The following is a 23,506-nucleotide window of genomic DNA, read 5'->3' on the forward strand; positions in this document are numbered from 1 at the left end:
TTAAATTATAATTTATAAATTATTATAAATTATATTAAAGTGTTTAAATATATTTAAGCTTAAAAATATTTAAAAGCCACTGACTTAGACTTATGCACAATCATAATTTTTACAATAGTCAAAGACTGAATAACCAAGGACTTCTTCCAAAACATGTTTATCATGTTTGTCTGTAAATTTTCTATATCTTATATATCTCTCCTATTGCATTTCAGAACCCCTTCTTTCCTTTCTCATTTGATGTTAATTTATAATTGTTAAGATTGACAAATGACATTTTTAATTTATATAGAAATTTTTTTAATTTATTGGGAATGATATAGATTATATTTATACATCCATAATTATTACTTTTTCCTTTTGAAATTTGGTAAGTTGCCTATCAGCTTTAATCAAGCCGCTTCCAAGCTAAAGTAGAGTGACAGAAGTGTTATAAAGATAGAATAAAATTTTTTGTTCTTATCTTGAAAGTAACATTTATAGAAAAACAGTTGTTTATAAATTATCAATTGATTTTATCTTCCATTATCTACATTACTGATCCCATATAGTGGTAATTAATTGTATTGGCATAACAACAGAAACACTGAAGATGATCACTTTCATTCAAATTTGAGGAAAAATGGAAAGTTTCTTACCAAATACTTGATCCTTAATTATAAGTATATAATTTGGTGAGTTTCAGAGTATTTAATGCTAAAAGGATATTTGCAAACGTGTTTATCATTTATGAAAAATATGATCTGAATTACTTTTACTAGGTCATCATTTTTACATACATTTGCTGGTATTATTTTTAGTGCAAATAATATCACAGAACCTCTTCAAGGTGTTGGTGATACTACAGCAAACAAAATAGATAAAAATTACTGTCTTCATGAATCTCTATGCTAGTAATATTTATTGAATAATCAATTTAAAGATATCTGGAAAAAATTATGAAGAGTAAGAAAAGTGAGTCTTGTCTATCTTCAACTGAGATGGAAAAACAAAAATGCAATCGGTCATTGATTTACATTTATGTGCAACCAAACATCATCATGTTTTAAAAATCTGGAAAATAGAATTAATTATAATTTATTTGTTCTGCCTCTGGTTCTGTCATAATCTGCACAGTCCACTGCAATATAACCATCTATATGTAGACAACGTATTTTTTAAGGATCTATTTGGAGAAAGATTAATGAAATGATTGTTATAGATTAATAGATCATTAATATAATCTATTTGGAGAAAGATTAATGACATTAACTAGAGAGGTTAGGTCTCATGAGACCAGACATTCATTTATCAAATAACTGTCCAAACTTCCTCTTTACTTCGTGGCCATTGACCAAATTGGAACAATATGAAAACAAACTGGAAATGTGCTCAACCTTTTTCATTTGGGCAGAATTTAATGAATTTTCAAAATGTTCGGATTCGATTTAAGGACAGCATTCTTGTTATCTAAGCAGACATGATGTAAGTTCTCACAGTTTCAGGATTATGTAAGAACTTTTTACAAAATGACTATTTTTAGAATGACTTTTTACTCAAACAAACCTGCATGTTTTACAGTAGTCTTTATTCCTGCTTGAGCTTTTTTTTTTTTTTCCTCCAATTGTCAGTTGGAAATACCTGCCTGACAGCCTAATGCAAGTGTAGTGCAAACAAACAGCAAGAAAGAAAATGCCTCTGCTTCAAAAGAGAATAAAAGGAAGATTAAAAAATTAAAAATTGCCCATGAAAATTTGATGTACCTCAAAATTGAATGTTTTTTTCTTTCACATATGATCCCCCATGCTATTAATCTTTTGAAGATAAAGATCATTATTGTATTTGCATTTTTTAGCACCAAAGCAGAAGTCGGCACTGGATACTTTCTTTTTTCATTCTATTTATTTGAACATAACTGGAATTACGGCCTAAATTTATTAAAAGACAAAATGAATTTACTTTCTTAATTTTCATATATGATAATGTCTTAGTCAAACTTTCTTTCATTATTTACTACAAAATTTTAATTCTCATGTAAACTATATTTTAAGTGGTTTTTTCCAAAATCACTTCTAAACTAAAAACACCTAAAAAAAGGAAGACCTACTTAAAAGGCAACGTTATGATTTCCTTTTAAAAGCAAGGATTATAGTATACAGAGCCAGATATATTTTTTTACGTAAGAAAAAATTCCTCTATGCCATGTTATTAGTTAAGCTAACTTCACTTTCATGTGTTACATTGTTTTATATGATTACTTTTGTTTCCTGAAGTGATCATTGATCTTATTATCTATAATGAATCATTATAAACAAACTAAATTGTTCACTAAAATGTCATTAAGAATTCAGTCATAAGGCCAATGTGTATGGAGAGAGAAAACTGTGAATATAAGAGCTTTGCCATCTTTCTGGAACACAGCAAATGGAGGCAACATGTCTTCATCTTCTCCTCTAAAAGGAGCCACTACGTGAATATGAAATATCTTAAGAGAAATATTTTTATTTTTATAAGAAAAAAGACTGCAACATTCCATTTCTCATGACTTGTAATACCTTTATAATAGATATATTGTTTACATATACACATAAAATATACCTGTAATGACTGATATAATAGTCATTTAATAATTTGCCATTTAAAAAAGAAATTTTCAATGACATCCTTCCTTTAACTTCCATACCTAATGACTTACAAATGACTGATAGAGATATCAGAGTTTGAACACCTGTATTTGTGAAAACTTACAATTTGGTGGTGTGTGAAAAACTACAAATAGCTATGTTGAAGCTACCTAGCCCGTTTTTCTAGTGTCCAGTTTGCTTAAGATTTTCCCAAATAGATAATAATTATACTGAAGTAGATTTGGAAAAAAAATTAAACTTCTAAATTACTTTTAAGATGCAGTATCTCTTCTTAAATTAGAACCCCTGGACTGTAATAGAAAACATACAGAAAGTGTGACTGTACATAATTCGAGGGAAAATATTCCAGATAATTCTGGTCACACTGACACTTAAAACCTGAAATTTTAAGGTCCACGTTCAAAAGAAAATTAAAATATGAGATAAAACTGCAAAATCCCTTTAGTAAAAATATCAAAAACAAAAGCAGTAATAGCAATAACAACAGGTAGATGACAGAGAGAGGAGGCAGGAAGGAAGGAAAAGAAAGAGGGATGGACAGAGAGAAACAAAGAAAGAGAGAGGAGAAAGATCCCTGAAGTAAATGCTAGCAAAATTAAAGCTATCTAAAGGGAGTAAAAATTCCCAAATACATGATTTCTAAAACTGCTAGGTAGTTATTTCCATTCCATCATTAAACTATTGGAATAAACAAAATTGTTGATTGATTTATTTTAATTTCAGTTAATCTTAAAATTTTAGAGACTGTATCTATGAAGATATTTACTACTGCATTAACCAAGTAATTTGGGAAGGTACAAGCAACCTACATAATAAATTACTCCTCAGAATATTTGGAAATAGCTCTGTGCTGGACCAAAGATATAAGACCAATAATGGAACATCATAGACAGCAACCTATATACATTCCAAACACTCGATTTTTGGAATTTAGTGAGACAGGCAGAGACCTTGCCTTTTAAATTTCAGATAATTGGATGTGATATAAAAGTAGTTAAAGTGAAGTCTGCAATTTGATCCGTGCTCTCAGAGCAAAGTGCTGCCATCATGTGGTAAGTACAGTGATAGCTTTGCATATTTAAGTACTGTATGGTAGAGGGAGGAAAAGCCAACAGAGCAAACTAATTGAAGAGAGATGTGCAGTCAAAGAGACACTACTGATTTAATTAAGGTTAGCCACAATGGAGTAATAAAACACAACGATGTCGAACCATCTAACAGCCAAAGAAAGTACAGTGGTCAAAGAATAATTTAAAACAGATTGAATTGCATCACAGAAAGTAACATTTGTTTACCTGAAATGCCCTCTTAATAACTGAGTTACAAAAATGATTCAACATTCTAAGAGTTATTCTTTTAGGTCACAGGACCTTTCTATGAGTGAGCTGATTCTATCATATATTTATAGCATCCACTCTTTCCTGTACTTGGTACTTGATAATACACTTAGGATTTCAAAAAGAAAGTAGGCACAAAAATGTAATTCATAAAAAATGGCCCCAAAGATGTATCTTACTACTAAGAAAAGCCTCTCAATATTTATGTAAACTTTTTTCATATGTAATACACAGGTGCATAATACATTCACACATAGTAGGTCCATGATTTCTGAAACTGTAATTAAGAGAGTTGGAAGATTAAAGCAGTGATAGAATATTTCTAAATTGTTGATTTTGAAATTATAAAATTATGGACGATTATACTTAGTTTTAGTGTGTTTAAAATATTGTTTCCTTCAATAAGTTAAAAAAACAGAGATCTATTACACTTAAATATAACCCAGAGCTCTCCAACTATCTACATATAAACATGCGATCAGAACAAGTTCCAGAGTCTGTAGTAGTGCTGGCTCCCACAGAATGTTACTATACATATTATTTTCTTTTGTCACTTTCATTTTAAATATATATGTAATATTTGTGATCTATTATGAACTTTTTGAAATTCATAAGCTTATAATCTCCAATGTTTAGTGCATTCTTATTAAATATTTCCTTCAATCAAACCAGTGTTTTGGGAGATTGAGGTTAAAAAATATAGTTAATGATCACCTTTTTCTATACAATATGACAGATTAAAGTTACCTCTGATTTTAAAAGCTAAAAAAGAAAAATGACTCCCTAAAGTTTCTTTGACAAAGAACATAGAAAAAAATCCTTCCATAGCAAGTGGCCTCTTGATGAGAGATTTGTGATTTGCATAAAACACAAAGCTTGATTTAAAAAGTGAAATTATCTATTAAATCATTCAGATGTTTTCATTGTTTGGTTAAAGTATTAAGTATTATTATTATTATTTATTCATTCAATGTTGTTCAAACATGGTTCGGGGACAAGCTTTTAAGGAGGTTACCAAGGAGAAAACATAGGTTCTGCTTCCAATAACGACAGAGTATGTGCTACAAGAGTCCAGACACAGGACAGGTCACTTCTGAATGGGAAAATGAGGAAAAGTGCAGGTGATTTCTGAGCTAGGCCTTTACAGATAACTTTAATTTAGACACAAGAAAGTGATGGGATAAAGGAGGACTTAGTAAAGTTGGAAAGAACAAAGCCAAACCAAAGGGAGCCAGAGTGAATGGGCTGAGAGGGCTTCCATGTCAAGTGTTTGAAGAATTATGTGAGATATATTTGGAAAGGAACAGACCAATAAAAACTCTTTTGAGAGGCAAAATAAAGAATTTGGTTGAAATTATTAGATGTCTTGAAATTACCTAAGATCCAGCTTCAGATAATAAAATCCTAAATATACTTTATTTGTTACAAAAGTTTGCCTTTATGCAGATTTAGCTCAATTTAATAGAATTGATGCTTTATTTTTGAAGTCAGTTTCAAGAGAAAGAAATGAGTAAATACATGTTTCAAGTATCTGGAAAAGATATTAAAATACGAATTCTTAGAACCAGCTTATCAAAACCTCTGCATTTTTTGTTTTATCACATTTTATGAAATGTAGATATAGCCCAGTAAGAATAAAAGATCTGTCGTGTGTTTTAATTTAACTCATTTTTCAGAAACTAACCAAATGTGAGGCTATGTATCTCTGCACTACACTTGGATACCAGGTTAAGAATACAGAATTTAACCTGGCACCAGATGTTTTGTTATGATAACTCCAAATATCCAGATTCTTTTGAATTATTCGCCTAACTTCTAACTGCCTAAAATTTCCGTAGACAGAACCTTAGATGTAATTGTGTTTTACAGAGATGTTAGACTGGTTCCATTACAGGTAAATGTCCCCCGGATTTGGTTTTCTTTTTTAATATATCTTATAAAATGTTATTTGTTTGCATTTAAAATATTGACAACACTTGCACAGGCTTTCAAAATGAGAATTATATTCAGAGATTGGCAAGATGGAAAAAAACTGTCTCTTCTTAAATTTATTTCTAGCTTTGTTTCTTTCTTCTTATTATGGTATTTTATATTCTGTACACATTTCTCAACTTTTCAAGAAGAGGAATAGAACTAAAAATTGCATCAGGTAAAACCAAAGTTGACAAAACAAAGGACGGACTATTTTGAAATGTAAATAATAAATCATTTTTATAATGTAGCTATTTTTGTTCATTGTGAGGTTGATCTTGAATGAAAATTATTTTAATTTAATAAATATAAATTGATTAAATATTAGTGGCTAATAATTAAGGTTTATCTTTGAAAATAGTAAATTGTGATTTTCCAGCTGATGAAATTAATGTCTTCCAGTCAATGTCATACTAAAAATTATGAATTGGATTATAGAATCCCAGTCAAAAAGTATGACAGCTTTCTTTGGTTTATAATCAATTAACTAATCTGACTTATTATGTAGGTTATGCATTTTAATCTACTTTATACATGTCCATAATTTTACATCCTACTCATATTACCTTTACATTTTTAAAATTATTCCTTTAAGAAGTTTTTTTTAACAATAACCACATCATCTGGGTTTCTTCTACATAAATTAAATATTCAGAAACATAACTATTCTGTTTCCACAAATCTAGTCTTGTGGGTTCCTAGTAACTAATTGGTGACTGGTTGTTAACAGCATTCAGTTCAATTAGTCAATTGTATATCAGATGTCTATAAGTTAGGAACACCTTTTTCTAAATAGCCATTTCTAAATTATACACATCTGATATACAATTGACTAACTATTAAAAATTTCTTTCTTGTTCCTATTCTGGGGAAGGGATTCCCTATTCTGGGGAAGGGATTCGTATTCTGGGGAAGCGATCCTACTGCCACTGGAATATATATAAAAATTTCTTGTGGCTTTAGAGAACCTGCTACTGCCGAAATCAAAAAAGTGAAGAAATGGGGGAAAAGTTAAATCCTTTGCAAGACTTGATGCTAGCTATCCTGATGGTGGATTTCCTGTCCTCAAATGGTTTCCCACACAATGTTTATGTGTTTCACTTCATTTAGTTATTATATTGGTTAAAATTCCACCAGATTAAGAATCATTGTGTTTTTATACATATCCTTAAGAAATATGTAAATATCTTAGGACCATGAAATGATTATCAACTGTTCACCCATTAGTGTAACTCTATCCAACTGGCTAATAAACTTCTGATGGGATAGGGATGCATTTATGAAGAAAAAAGAATTGTAGGTTTGAACACATCTAGATTTAGAAGAGAATAGAGTTAAATTCATTTTCAAAGACTATTTAAGCTCAAAGACAGTAAGAAACAGCCATGGATAGTAAAGCCCTTGAGAAGAGTGGGGATGTGGCAAATAATATCACAAGAGGAAAAAGAGTAAGTTACTGGGCTCCCACATATCTCACTCCCCATAACCACCATTTTACAAGGTAGGCATTACTGACTCCATTGTTTCCAAATGAGAAAAGCGGTGTAGAGTTGCTAAAGAGTGGGTTGGGAGTCAAAACCAGACCTGTGTGACCAAAAAGTTCGGTCTCTCTGGCAGAAGGCAAATATCAACAATTTCAAAAATTTACTATAGAAACTTCTCCCCAGCAAAATAAGGGAAAAACTTGCCTTATCTTCCTTCTTTTTGCATCAAGATTTCTTCTCAAATCTGCCAACAATATTAGTACTATACCCCTACTGCATAATTTATTGCACAAATTTGTAATGTCTCCATGGAATATGGATTCTTATATTCAAATATCAAACTTAGGAAATTCTTGAGACAAGTCTTGATGATAAACTAGGAAATGCCTGAAGGGAAACAAATATCTTTAAATTTTAAAAACTTGTTGGAGATAGCAGGCAAAGGTACATAAAAACAAACAGAATTTTCAATCACTTCTTAAAATTCTATTTTGCGTCTTTGCTTCTAAGGAGAAAAACAGATTATTGTCTAGTAATAGGAAAAAAAATAAGCAATTTTCTTTATCTTGCCATTTCTATCTACCCAAATCTTTCTAAATTATTTTCTCCATGAAATAGCCAAAATGCTTTTTATTTACCACATCATTTTTGCAATACTGTAAAAGGAAACCACAAAAATAATAATAGTAGCATAGTTACACACTACTTAACTTGGTCGAAAAATTAAATGTTTTTTTCCCTAAAGGTGATTGTTTTTCCTTGATGTCCAACAAAAATAGTAAAATAATTTATTGTTGCCACTGTGCATTATCAGTAAAGGAAACGAAAAGGCAGGTTGAAAAATGTAATTCTTCAGTAGCTGTTTCTTTATACATGTAAATTAAGAAGATGTATAATGATGCATTTGTAGATCAATGTCAGCTTCATTTATTGACTGTGGTGTTGAATCTTCCCACACCATGCAGCAAAGCCTCCCAATCACCGGCCTGCAGAAAGCTCTGTGTCTACCGGCTCCTCGGGCAGCAGCTTTGGCAGTGGGTATAGCGTGGACAGTGAAGGAAGCAGCAGCACTGCAGGGGAGACTAATCTATTTCCTATTCCGAGGATGTAAGTGGGTCTCTTTTTGTTACTACAAAGCTTACTCAGCATCATGAGTAAGGCATTCTCAACAGTTAACAGGAAATAACAACAATTATCCAATTCTGAGTCATTGTCCCTGAGACACTTGAACTGTTAATGCCTATGTAAAGATAGATAGTTCAAGAAAGATTGGATAATTCAGTTAATTCTAAGGATAAATGTTAGTCACTACCAGAACTACTTAATCAATACAATCTCTATTTGATGTAAAAACTGCTAATCACTTAGCCATGTGAGAATGAAGTTCAGCAGGAGTACAGTAATGTTTTAATCACATAATGATCAAATACAAACATTACTGGTATTTGAGACAAACATATATTAATTTACCTTGAATCGGGAGAGATTTAAACATATTCAAAGAATCCATATATCATATTTGAAACAGAGGACATAGTGAATAATTATGCAGACTTTTCAACTATAAATCCTTCTACAATTAAGATTGAAGGCATTGAAGTGTTTCCATACTTTCTAGAACAAGTACAGAGTAGTGCATAGGTCCCTGACTAGGTACTCTCGGAATAAGAATCATTCATAATGTTAAACCTCAAAAAAAAAGTCATTTTGCAAATCAAATGCAAAACTTTAGCAGACTTAATGTGTTAGAATCACTTTGATCATATTGGTAGCATTTAAGATAAATTTGTAGATTATGTCTGTTCCAATAACAACATCCAAACTTCCTGAGCTTTCCTTCTCCTCCCCATTAACTAGTCTTCTGGATTTTGAAAATACCACTGGGCCACCCAGGTCCCAGGATTTAGGCCAGGGCAAATTCAGTCTACCACCTGTTTTTCTAAGGCTGGTAAACTAAAAATGGCGTTTTCATTTTTGAATGTGTAGGAAAAAACAAAAGAAATGTGATACTTTGTGACACGTGAAAATTATAGGAAATTTAAATTTCAGTGAATATAAACTAAGTTGTATTGGAACACAACCACTCTTATTAGCTCTGTGTTGCCTGATGCTGCTTTGGTGCCACAGGGCAGAAGTCGTTAGAACATAGCCCATCTAAAATGCTTACTAACTGGCACTTTGCAGAGCTTGCCAACCCTGAGCTGGGTTGTCGAAGGGTCTTTTTCATTGTCTCCAATGCTAAGTGAAGACTTTTCAGCAGGTGGATTTTCTATTTCTCTTTGTTTTAAAATAAGGGTTTTCACAAATCTTTCCTTTTGATGTCCACAACAATTGTAATATTTTGATAACGGTTCAGTTTATAAAAGCAAAGCATTAGGGAAAATGGATTTTTACAGTGAAAATGAGTTCATTTTGTTGTTTTGAACTACATTTTTTTCAATTTAAATTAGGCAAATTATTATTGTATCACCTGCCCATCTTAGCTTTCTTTTCTTTTATGAGATTTAGTCCATGGATTCAATAGAGTTATTTGTACTTAATCAGTTCTATCTTATTGGAAATTCTTCCTAAAAGGAACCTAATCCCATTGGTCTTTGACTTCTGATGATCCAATTTGACAGAAAATAATTTCTACAAATTCATTACATTTCTCCCTAAGCTGTAAATGCCATGTGAATTTAGAAAGGTTTTAAACCACACATAATTTGCTATCCTTCCAATTTTTCTGCACCTTTCAAAATATATAATTGAACACTGATGGTAAAGTTATAACTTCCAAAGAGTAAACATGTTATTTTGTCAATATCTGAATGTCTGCAGAATAAGTAGATTATGTATTTTATATATATACACCACATTCTAATTTTGGTTTTTCCCACTTTCTGTTTCTCTTGTAAATCAAAGCTTTGCACAACTGTCTAGGAGACTCTTGCTTTGCCATATGAGCACAACAAATATTTACTTTTGAAAACCACTATAGGATATGTGTAGGAAGTAGTATGTGGCAGTCCTTTTTTATCCCTCATTGTATCTAATAAAATTATTGCTTGGGAGAGTAAAAGTTTTTAATAAATATCTAGTGATTGTTTAAAAATATAAATTATAAATTGTATAGCAACAATGTTCTGAGCTAAAGTGTAGTCATTGGGAATTCAGAGAAACCACATCCTTCACATGACCCACAGTTACATTTCCTTTGCACTTACCTTAGCTTCACAATCCTGTGGAAGTTTTTTGTATAATCTTCAAAATGTACTTACTACACATATTGGCTAAGTACCTATGTTAAAATCAGTTTTAATTGAAAGCAAAGACTGGCTGGGTATCACCCTTAACATATGAAGTCTAAGAATCAAGAACAACCCCAAAAATTATCAAAATGTAGTTGTGCTACAATTACTAAGACTTATAGTAACTACTTTTTAAAAGTCTGGGATAGTACAAGAATATTAATTTTTTAGTATTCTTATCTACTAGATTACCAATACTAAAAAGACCCTCACTTTCAATAGAATTGGTTCAGTAACAAGGTAAGTTTTGGCTCACTCTACCAGCGTAATGTACTGATAAAAGCAAGATTACTGCTATTAAACGTTTTTTTCCTCTCTAATGCTAAGAGATAGAGCAGAGTTTTTTTTTTTTTAACTAATTGTCTTGAATCTTGATGAAGCAATTGCATACGCTAAAATTTTGTGCATTGCTTAAATATGTATGCAGATGTTGACCATGCAGACCATGGTTTAACATACATACGGTAAAACAGAAATGTTGGAAATTGCTTAATTTGCATGAACTTGGTCCCTCACATACACACTTAATAAAAATTTGTACTTAAACCTTTAAGCTAGAATTACTATAATGGAACAATGTAATGGCTTTTGAGATAAAATAATTTCTGAATTTACATGTGTTCCTCTTTTATTATGTGCAGACACATTTCAGCACCTTCTCTGAAGTAGAATAAGAGGATCTTTAGAGCAGTTTTCAAGTAAGATATAATTGGATTCTTAAGAAATAAATATGGTTACATTTTCAGCAGGTCCAGCAAACCAAATACTTCCTATGAAAGTTGTAATTAATTGTTAGTAAATCCTGCTATGCTAGAAGTGTTGCCTACAAAGTGCAGTATCAAGATGCTCTTTTGTTCAAGCACCTTTCTATAACACTTAAGTTTTTATTCCATCTTTTTAGAACACCTTATCTAAGTATATATAAAGGCAAATTCCAAACTTTTTCATGTGCCATGTAGCTTTTTCTGTAGCCAAAGAAATAAGAAGTGGCCTACAGTCCTTTAGCTGTTAAATTATTAACATTCTAAGCTTACAATCCTCAAAGTATCATAAATTCTTCATCTAGTTGACTTTCCAAAAAGTTTGAAGCTGAAAACTAAAAGTGATTAGCAGATTTTAGCTGAATTCTAAGGCTGCTATGAGCATGCCTACCTATTAATATGCTATATTTATTGAATGCTTATGATTTTTCAGGCACTCTTTAAACATTTTTATGCATTTTTCATGTGATTTTTTTCACAATCAAAATGTAGCTAATATTATTATCTTTATATCACAAAAGGAGAAACAGTCTTGACCAGGTACTTTGCCTTACATTACACATAGCAAGAAATAGCAAAGCCAGAAGCAGAGACCAAGCAGCCTGACTACAAAAGCCAGTTTGCTCAACATAGCAGAAAACACAGGAAGGAGTTAGGGAAAAAACACATGAAATAAGAAATAGTCTATTAAAATATCATTTCTATATAGTATTTATTTCAATATTGCTCTTTTCACCAAAACAAACTAGAATAACTCATCAGTACAACTTATAAAAATATAAAGCCCCTTCTCATTTTTGAGTTAGAAATAAATAAAACATTCTAAAACAAAATTTGGAAATGTCATGATTGTCTTATTTTTTGATAAATGAGTCTACAAACAAAAATTACTGAATGTTGAGGTATATTATTTGGCTTGAATAGGAATAATAAACAAGTTCACATTTTAAAATCATGACATAGAGCAATTAACTGTGTATGTCTGTGCCATTTAAATAATTATTACAAGTCCGAAAATATTTGATGGGTGCAAAAGTAATTGCAGTTTTTGCCATTACTTTCAATGTTATTTAATTTATGCAAATTTAGCCTCCTTTGCATTCGTGAGATCATAACTGAATATATCATTTTATTTTATTCCTAAACAGAGGGAAGATGGGACAGAATGGACAAGAGCCTATAAAACAGTCAGGGGTAGGAATAGGGCTAGCAGACACTGAAGGTAAGTAAAAATTTACAATATTGGATTTTGGCCTAATCTACATTCTACAGTATAAGTGTTTGAGTTATTTTTCTTTTAACATGAATATAAACGTTACATACTAATGGCAAAAGCAATAGGTAGTAAGACATCATTATCTATTAAATGAGAATGACTTTCTTTACAATTTCCCAGTTTTCTCATTTATGTTTAACATTGAAGGAACTTGGGGTACTAAAAAATTAAAAGAGAAAGAAGAATGAGAAGGATGACACAAAAAAGACTCAGAAGACTTTCCGAGGGTGGGAGGGAAATCTTGAACTTAAAAATATATATTTTGTTTAAAATATCATACAAATAGAAAATCAGTCATGGAACCTCATTTAAGTCCATGGAAATTCTTAAATATATGAAGCTGAGAAGAAATTAATGGTGTAAAAATCATTTTACAGAAAAATTCACTGCTAAACTAACATCTTAAGAAAAACCAAATTTAATTTCATATTTTGTTTTATTAAACAAATAGTAAGTTATTACCAAATGTGAAAACACCTTAACTTCAGCAAACATATAAAAAGAGTATCTATAAGCTTTATGATGACTAGCTTACCTTTCGTAATAGTGTGATAAAATCTAGTATCCCTGGCTAGGCGTGGTGACTCACTCCTGAAATCCCAGCACTTTGGGAAGCCGAGGTGGGCAGATCATGAGGTCAGGAGTTTGAGACCAACATGGTGAAATCCCATCCCTACTAAAAATACAAAAATTAGCCAGGTGTGGTAGCGCTCACCTGTAATCCCAGCTACTCAGGAGGCTGAGGCAGGAGAATTGCTTGAACCCAGGAGGCAGAGTTTGCAATGAGCCCAGATCTCACCACTGCACTCCAGCCTGGGTGACAGAGGGAGACTCCATCTGAAAAAATAAAAAATAAAATAAAATGAATATAGTAGCCCTATTGTCCTTCATGTGTCATTCCAACCTCTCTCAATACATTTAACTATTCTAAGTAGTTTATTCTAAGTACTTCTCATGCACTGTCTCATTTGATTCTTACAATTACCTATGAGATAACTAATAACATATATTGGCGTTATATAAAAGGAAACTGAAGTGCACACATAGAACAAGGTCAGAACAAGTGAAAATGACACCAAATGTCACACTATTAGCATGATTATGGGTGTGTTATCACAAGAACACTACCTAGGGAAATAGAATTGAAAACAGGTTTTCAATTCTGGCCTTTATTAGATATGTGACCTCATTTCTCTATCTTCAGAAATCTCATCTGACAAATGCTGGGTCTAAGTGATACCTAGGTTTTCTCAGGGGCTTAAGTGAATGCCACATTTTTCTTGTTCTACTCAAATTGTAAATTAATCTTTGGACTCCTTCAAAAGCTATGCTTCCTTTATCTCTTGCAATATACCTCAGTGTTCCACCCTCAATCTACCAATCTTTTTACCTACCCTATCTCTGTACACATTCATGAACTAACTCTCTCTTACAGGTTGATTAGTCCCAAACCTGCAGCCCAAACTCCTGGAATTTAGACTCAGTGTGTCAGGCATTTGTGTCCAACCAGGAAACTATAAATGGCTCTGAATATTTGAAATAGAGGAAACAAATGACTAGCAATTGATTATATACTCGTGAAAGAAGCTGAGAAACTAAGTGGGGTATAGTGAAGCAGCAGAAAAATAGCTATTGTTCCCGTAAGCTAGAGGACAGTGAGAGCCAAAACCAGGACATGCCTGCTTTCTGGGAGTAAGAAACATGAAAGAAATTCAGCCAGTGCCAGAAATATATCCTGAGACAGACAAGGATGGGGAGAAATATCCTGGTTCTCTCTTCCTCCCATTCTCCCATCTCTGCCAGTGCCTGATCAAATCCAATTGGAAGCCAGTTGACAGAGAGGTCTGGGAAACTGTACAGGGCAGCTACTCCGAGAAGAAAGCAAGGAAAAGACCGAAGAATGCATCCAAAAGCACATAAGTGTAGGGCCGGCACAATATTTTACATGGATGCATCAAACTACGTATGCCCTGCACTTAATTCACTCTCTTCCCCATTTTGCCTTCTTTTCCTTCTATGCTCTTAACACACACAGTTGACAGAATTTGCATATTTTATCATTGTTCTTTGATTTAAATTACCTATTTCTATTTTTGTCTCCTACATAAGGATGAACAACTCTCAGACCAGAGAAAGCACTTACTCCTTTTGTTATCCCAGCACTTAGCAGACAGCCTTGCCCACAGAGTTGCTCAGAGAATGTCTATACAATTAGCAGCTATTGATTTTCATATTACTCTAGAATTTACATATATAGAGAAGCAATTCATGCATACTTTTAGCTACTTAATTTTACCTTTCTTTAATCCTAAAGTTTATAAATAAAATTGTTTTAGTATAAATGTTAACAGCTGTCATGAACAGAAATCGTTCATCCTAATACTGCTTTCTTCTTTCATATCAGTCCCACACAAAACATGCTTGTTTTCCAAGAAGGAGCCAATCAGAGGCTACTTTATTTTTATTTAAACTTATGAGTCAATATGTTTCCCCTTTAACGAACTGACCCTGATCAACAGTTGATCTCAGATTAGTTATTGAGCAGAGGGGCGGGGGTTGAGGACAGGAACAAGATGGAATATGTAATATAATGTGAGTTATTTATAGTCAAGTGCCCTTTTGGTAGCAACTTTTTGGACAAGTTGTTTTTGACTGAGTTAGTGTTAACATCTGACAATAATCAAATTTATAATCTACATAACCATATGAATTGGGCATGTATCACTGTAAGATAAATATAAAAAAGAGTTAATAATATGGAGAAGAAAACTGCAATAATATTAGACTTTCAGAGGCAATTTTAAATTAGAAAGCATATATAAACAGAGTGAGGAGAAAATGATTAAGAATGTATTTGCTCTATGAAGATAGGAGGATACATCAATTTAAAGTGCAAGATTTTGTTTTGCCCACATAGAAATATGGAATCAACTTTGTGTTGTACTTGAGATATATGTATAATCTGTGTTTGTTTTGAGTGATCCAAAGAATTGTCTTTACTTCCTTTTGTTGTCAGTGAACATAAACAGCCAATTTAGTGGGGGAACAAAAACAAACAAGAGTCAATTCCATTTTTTTAGACAAAATATATAGTTTTTTATTGTATTTTTCCTCCATTCAATCCTTCACCAGGACATTAGAAAAACTGACTCTGTAGTAGGCACAGTTTTCTTGAAATTATAGATCCTTGAAATGTTCCACTTCATCTTGAGTACTTATATTATTCATTTAAGCACTTTGCTTTATGAACAACTTAGTCCACTCTAAGAAATACTCATCTACAAAGATTTGCTTTAGGACTGCATACTTTAATTCAGAGTATATCATAGATTTTAAGTAATCTCTTTTAGACAGTTTGTTCACATACAATTTTTATTCTTGTTTTTGCTTTATAGGGTTCAGAATGTAAAAAGTAATGTTTTATGGGGTTGCAATTTCTGTTGAGAATGTTACTGAGTGTTTTTTAATGTTAAATAGTCATGTCCTTGTTCTTCTTATTAATCAAGTCCATTTATTCTGCTTCTAATTTAAAAACAATAATTTTCCACTTAGTCATTTTCTCTAACAATGTTTTTCCTTATTCATAGAAGTTGTTTATGAATTTTAATCCCAGCATGAGATTAGTTCAATGGGTCAGAATGTGAGCTCTATGAAGTGTTCTGGGATTCTGACCTAAGTTGTAGTATAAAACAGTAACACTTTTTCAGACTATCTCCACTAATCTGTCATTGAATTTCCACAATTAGGAGCATATGTAAAGTGAAAATAAGTGTTGTGTTTGGAATACAGTTAACATCCTTTAAGTTGTAGCTATTATTAAATGAGAAGTATATGTGAGACAGAGTCATTTTGGTCCCATCCAAAGAAATGATTATTATTCAGGATTGATAAAATGTTGTGCACTTGTTGACAATGAGAGCTATACAAGACCACTTTTCTTTAAGATTCAAATCAAACCAATTAGACTTTCAAATTGTACAGATGAATGTTTTCCCAATTTACACTAAAAATATCTAATTACATCCTTTAAGCTACTTGACCCTTCCATTAGTTAAGATGGATGTATTTAGTACTGTTATTTTTTGCCAGTGAACATCCATGTAGTAGCTGCCTTGATCCATTAAGTCTCCTAAACCAGGTGTTCATCATCTTTAAAAAGTATTACAATCACAACTTTCCATGAAGTTTAATTTTCTTGGCTGTATACCTTTAAATAATAAATAACCCTAATAAATTATTTGTTTTCTTAAGTATCTTTATAAAATTCAATTTAGTTTCAGTAAGAATGGAAATTCAGTTTCCAGAACAAGTAAACCTCAAACATTCTAGAAATTTGCTAGGCTCTACTCTCAAAGAGAAAATATGAAACCATTATGGAAGATCCTCAATTAGAGTATAATAACAGCTATTATTATGGCATCCAATAATTCACTCCACAAATACGGGACCTTGCTGTCTTATTTTTCCCAACACTTATGCTACCTTTCTTATATTTCCAAAGTTGATTAGTGCTATATATGAGTGTATCTATTATATGCAAAACACCATATTAAAACTTTGAATCCTACAGAGATCAATTCAATACATATGCTGAGCTGAGGGAGCATACTGTCCATCTAGTATGATTGGTTCTATTTCATCAGCAGCCAGGAAGCATGCTTGCTGAACCAGGTGTGTATAGCCAGTGTCCATTCAGAGAAGGGGCTTCAATAACCATGATGCAAAGAATAATTACAATAAAAATGTATAAACCAGAGGGAAAATTATGTGCTTTGGAATTTCAGCATTGAAAAGCGTGGCAGCATCTGTAGAAGTGATGGTGGGGAGCATGGTTTTGTGAAAGAGGTTACAAGTAGTGACTGCTTTGAAAGTTGAACAAGGTCTAGACACGTGGCAATGAATGAGGCCAAGTTCAGACTGAAGAACACCATGAGGAACAACACAGATGGAAGAAAAGATTGGGGGTATATAGGAGAGAAGTTATTCAGTGACGCTAGAGTAAAGGGTGCAAGGGGAAAGCCTCCTCCTATTTGGTGGTGATTTCCCTGGACCTTACCACATTTTCCTAAATTACGAGAATCTAAAATCCAGTGTCACTTATTTCTAGTCCTGGATTATTCACTGAGAATTTAAAATTAATGACATTTACTGCAAAATATCCTATTATTTAAATTTTTTTTTTAAATTTGTGTCTTAAATCTAAGTCAGATTCATCTCTGGAGGGTATTGATCGACTACTGAAAAGTTAAATGAATTAAATTTCTGGAAGTGATCTTGGGTATTTCTTAGTCTTAGCACACATCAAAGCATTGTCAATTGCTTGATGAAAGCCCAGAATATTTTAGACTTTCAGAGATTAATATCTGAAATAGTAGTTTTCAGTAATTTTTTAAATGTCTTCTTTACCTACAAGTTCCTGAAATGTTGCACTGGGAGTTGTTGCTCTGATTTACTTATGAGGGAGAGGCTTTTGAATCAAGATAAGAATACTAAAACTTAGCAAATAACACTGAATAAATATAAGCCAAGAATATTTTCTTAGTATAGATGTAGAAAATTAACAAAAGATGTGTAAATATCACAAATATATAATGTTTATTTTGTTCTAAATACCTTCACATTGGCTGGTTCATTTGTCACAAGACAGTAGGAGATAATAGATGTGGAATAATTGAAATAACAATTTCCACCTTATACAGTCAAGGAAACAGAGACCTAGAGCAGTAAAACCATTCAAGCAGAGTTTTATAGCCAACTTATTTGAGTTAGAATCTACAGGTAGCTAATCTAACATCACCTGACTCTTACCATTGTACTTACCAACATTTTTATTTTGATATTGATGGTTACACAGCTATTTCATGAAAAAACATTTTAAATTTATAAGACTATCTTAAGTGGTTTGTAAAGGAAAACACCCAACACTTAATGATTATAGCCAGCCAACTAATAACACCATTTACATTACAGATGCTATGTAGCTTGCCAAAATTAAAAATCTTGTTTTATCAGATATTAAAAATTTCTGTATTCAAAACAACATTAAATTAACACAAAATAGACAAACGGATAAATGGACAAATGGATAACTTAACCAATCCATATATGGTTTTAAAGTAAATGATTATTATAAATTCCAATGGAACAGATATTTCATTCCATAGAAAAAGCTGGTTTGTTTATCAAATAGTTCTGCCATAATTTTCTTCAGTAAGAAAAGAAAATTAGACTTCTAGTCATTACCATATACCAAGTAATTTTAAGGTTAATTAAGGAGATGAAATTTAAAAATGAAATAATGAAAATGTTTGAAGGAAATACAAATAAGATTTGAACAGGCTTAGTGGAATATGAGGGGCAATTTCCTAAGCAAGATAAGAAGTCATAAGCCATCAAAGAAATAATAGACATTTTTGTTTACAAATAATAATAACACTTATATAGTAAAAGAAACCAAAAATAAAAGCAATGAACACATGATAAATAAGACTAAAATATTGTAACTTGTATGATCACTAAATGATCACTATACTAAATAAAGATCTCCCACATTTTGCTCAAAAAAGGACAAACAAGAACAAACATGGTCAAAAATTATAAACCGGAGAGCCAGGCACAGTGGCTCATGTCTCTAGTCCCAGTACTTTGTGAGACCAAGGAGAACAGATTGCTTCAGTCAGGAGTTCAAGACCAACCTGGACAACTTGGTGTAAACCCCGTCTCTACAAAAAATACGAAAATTAGCTGGGCATGGTAGTGCATGCCTGTGGTTCCAGCTGCTAGGGAGGCTGAGATAGGGGGATTGCTTGAGCCCAGGAGGCAGAGGGTGTGGTGAGTTGAGGTCATGCCACTGCACTCTAGCCTGGGTGACAAAGCAAGACTCTGTCTCAAAAAAAAAAAAAAAAAGTTATGAACTGGCATGTCAGTGACAATGGCTTTTCACCGAAGAGAAATTAGCAATAACAACAATAACAAAAAACTTATAAATGTTAAAAACATTTAAGTGATTAACCTATCAGCCTCAAATTCTAACTAGCAGTAATTCCACAGAAAAGAGAGAGATGAAAAGAAATGTTATTCAAACTACAACACATTTCTTTAAACTGAAGAAAACAAATCTCCACATTAGAAAGACAAGAAATAAAGAGACTTGCAGCATGAGAAAGCATCATAATAATTCAGAAAACAAGAAATGTAGAGCAGATGCTAAATATTTCTCCAGGTAATTAATTAATGTACATTAACCAGAAAGAAAAAAAGATAAGAATTCAAACAATATTTCAGCAGCAATAATAGAGGCTTAAAAGGAAAAGGATAATAATTAATGCCTTTGAAATTTCAAATGGAAGGGATTGTAAACTAAAAATCTATACACAAACTATCCATCAAATGTAAGGGTAAAATGAAATGATTTTTGAGAAGGCTAAGAACAAAACTTTTACTTTCCATGCTACCTATCTCAGGAAGCTCCTTGAAGATATGCTCCACCAAAATAGCGAATTAACCACATGCAAGCATACCCTGCCCCCACACACAATACTTTGTGAATTAAGAGACACAAAGAATAGAGGACTTCCATGATGAGAAAAAGAGAATCTAAAGACAACAGCCATGCAGCAGAAATAAAGAACACCTGAGAAAATCCGATCAGATATAGAGATATGAAGATCAAATTTCAAATGTGAAGAACTCATTAGCAGTTATTAAAATTCTGAATTTGATTCCAATGTATTTTGGGGTTTTGGACATTTCTAGTAGCCCAATAAAAAAATATTGGCCCTCCACAGAAACTAGTGAAGTTTAGAAATTCATTCAATACTTCCAGGACCCTGAAAACCCAATTTCGAATGGCGTTTGTCTCCAGGGAGGTGAACAGGTGTACACTGTGACCAAGCACTAGCAGAAGAGCCAGCCTGTAGTTTCGTTTCCTCAACATATGGGGGCAGCTGCTGCAGAGTGCCCATCAACTTGGCTGGAACTCAGAACCAGAGCTGATACTACTTTGCATCTTCACCTGAGCATCGGCCACACACACAGATACTAACTTAAAAAAACAAAGCCAGGGATCATTATAGATAGCGCTGGCATAGAATGTGAATCTTCCTTCTCTTTGACATCTCCCACAACACGAATTTCAAAAACAAAAATATATGGAGAGTTCTAGGCTGCACATGGGTAGTGAATGGGGTGCTCATGCAGGAGAGAAGAGAATTGACAAAAGTCATGACGTGTCTGGCCAAGTGAAAAATAGTATTGAAAGAGGTGCTCTTGGAAGTGTTGAGAACATTTAAAGATAGATACATGGAAAGCAGAGCAAATTGTAAAACAAAGCAATTAATAACTTAAGGAAAAAAATAAAATTAAGTAAAGCCATATAAGAACCAAATTTTCTCAAAAATGAATATTAAAGAGGCAAGTTAATATAAATTCCAAATATTAGTTTAACAAGATTGTAACATGACAGGAATGAGAAAAGCTAAATCTTCATCTACCAAAATTTAAAAAGCCAATATATTATAAAGGCAATACAAATTATTTTAAGAAATATGAATGTAAAGAATCCAAGAATCAGATTTTTAAAAAAATTGGCAGTGGGTTTCTCTTAGTAATTTGACTATGAGTTCGGTAAAATAAAGGATTGAGATATGTGAAATCTCAGATTTTATTTTTTTAAGAAAGAAGTCAAAAACATAAAATTATGGTGGTGTGCAGTGGCTCACGCCTGTAATCCCAGCACTTTGGGAGGCTGAAGTGGGCAGATTGTGTGAGTCCAGGAGTTCAAGACCAGTCTAGGCAACATGGCAAAACCCCATCTCTAACAAAATAATACAAAAATTATCTGGGTGTGGTGGCGCATGCCTGTGGTCCCAGCTACTTGGGATGCTGAGGAGGGAAGATCGCTTGGGTTCAGGAGGCAGAGGTCACAGTGAGCCGAGATCACGCCACTGCACTCCAGCCTGGATGACAGAGTGAGACCTTGTCAGAAAAAAAAAAAAAAAAAAGCCATAAAATTATTCAACCTTTTGTTATACGAAGAAATAAAAAACAAGCAATAGGAATCAAACTGCATAATAATAAGAAAAAATGGTATTATTTGAAGTAAATAATTTTCTACCATTCCCCTAAATTATTATGAATATCCATTCTCTTAAAACTGTTCAGTAGTAGGTATTACAATTAAGTACTCTTTTTATCTGACACACTCATTAAACACCTCCTGATAGCACCATTGTTGAATTGAGAAAGTTTTTTTCACTTTTAAAAAACCTGACTTTGATGATGTAAAATACAAAATCTCTGGGGGGAAAAAAGTCTATGAAATTCAAACATTTTAACTTTTAGATTATTTTTCCAGTTCACTGAAAGTTTAAAAATAAATTTATAAATGTTCAGGAAGAAAAAAATCAAAAGTTTTAAAAATGACAAAATTTATTGAAGATAATTCACTTTCCCACCTTTTAGTTTATTACTTTCTCTAATGAAAAATTTTTTTAATTTATTATTTCTAGAAAATGCTGGAAGTTTACATAATTTTTTGTGTAAGAAAATATTTTATAAGTGAGTAAAAAAGTAAAACTGGGAAAAGAAAAGACCAGCACACTTCAGAAAAGAAGCCCTTGGTCAACCAAGTATTACTTTCCCTTAAGGAACCAGTTTTACAGATAAGAAAGTAGTATGAACACGAGATAATAGGCTCTGGGGAAAGTACAGCACTGCTTGTTTATTAAATGTTGAGTGCTAGTCTCTAAAATAATCAATATATTTTATTATTTGTTTTGTACCACTAAAAACTGTGGAGGTGGATTATTCTGTTTAAATCTTTTACTTTGAGAAAAGAATTGCTATCTACTCAAGTCATGTTTTGTCCTGCACTAAGCAGATGCAATTTTAGGCTGTTATCATCCAACGTGAATGCTCACTTATCCAAGAAATAGCACACCATTGTGATTTCTCTAATTTACATTGCACTCTGGAGCCCAGAAAACTGTTGTTGGTGTTATGTAATGCTAAGTAGCAGTAGCAGGTCTTTATCTTACACATCGTATTATGATAGTGTCATATTGAATGATTATATATATATATATATTCATTCTAAATGATAATTCATCTTTTTCAAAAAAAATCTACACATACCCCTTAATAACAATAACAACAAAAACAACACAACTTTCATTTATCTGCCAAGCATTCGGCTAAGACCTTTAGAAAATCTGGTGGACCCAAATCTCACAAGAATACTTTATAATAAGGTATTACTGTATTTATGCTATTCCCTGTGTCTGGCTTAGGGACTTGCACAAAATGCCCACTTGATAAATATTTTTGAATCAAGTAATAAAAACTCAGAGAAACCGAAGGCTAAACCAACCTTAATAACATAGTTGCGAAACTGAAATAAATGCTTACACAAAAACATTGAGAGAGTCTGTTAAAACATTAGATTCTTTGCGTATGCCAGCCATACCTAAGACACCTTGAAAAGTCATGTTAATCCTGTATGTTGTTGTACAGGTTTTAAGGAGTTCACCACCCTAAAACTGAACTCAGAGAGATTACTTCAATTAAAAACTACATAATTTACTTAAAAGTATAGTAACTCTGAATTTACATTGACTGTGCTTCTCTTTTCACAAGTGTAGCTGTATCTACAGAAGATTATTAATGCAGTGTCTCTACCAAAAAAAAAAAACGGTCTAGTAGGACAGACAAACATGTTCATGAACAATTGGCATGGAGTTCTGACAGATGTGAATGTATATTGA

The 23,506-nt window shown here is 32.4% G+C and overlaps 1 protein-coding gene across 1 annotated transcript in view; it reads left to right on the forward strand.

Moving 5' to 3' along the window:
* Window positions 1–23,506, forward strand: part of PCLO (piccolo presynaptic cytomatrix protein) — a 406,268-nt gene that overhangs the window by 349,732 nt on the left and 33,030 nt on the right. Inside the window, exons 22-23 of the mRNA XM_011927761.1 lie at window positions 8,382–8,523; window positions 12,616–12,689. Of these exons, the coding sequence (XP_011783151.1) occupies window positions 8,382–8,523; window positions 12,616–12,689 (216 nt within the window). The remainder of the gene's footprint in view (window positions 1–8,381; window positions 8,524–12,615; window positions 12,690–23,506) is intronic.

The sequence above is a fragment of the Colobus angolensis genome, unplaced genomic scaffold (assembly GCF_000951035.1).
Source record: "Colobus angolensis palliatus isolate OR3802 unplaced genomic scaffold, Cang.pa_1.0 Scaffold74, whole genome shotgun sequence".
Classification (NCBI taxonomy): domain Eukaryota; kingdom Metazoa; phylum Chordata; class Mammalia; order Primates; family Cercopithecidae; genus Colobus; species Colobus angolensis.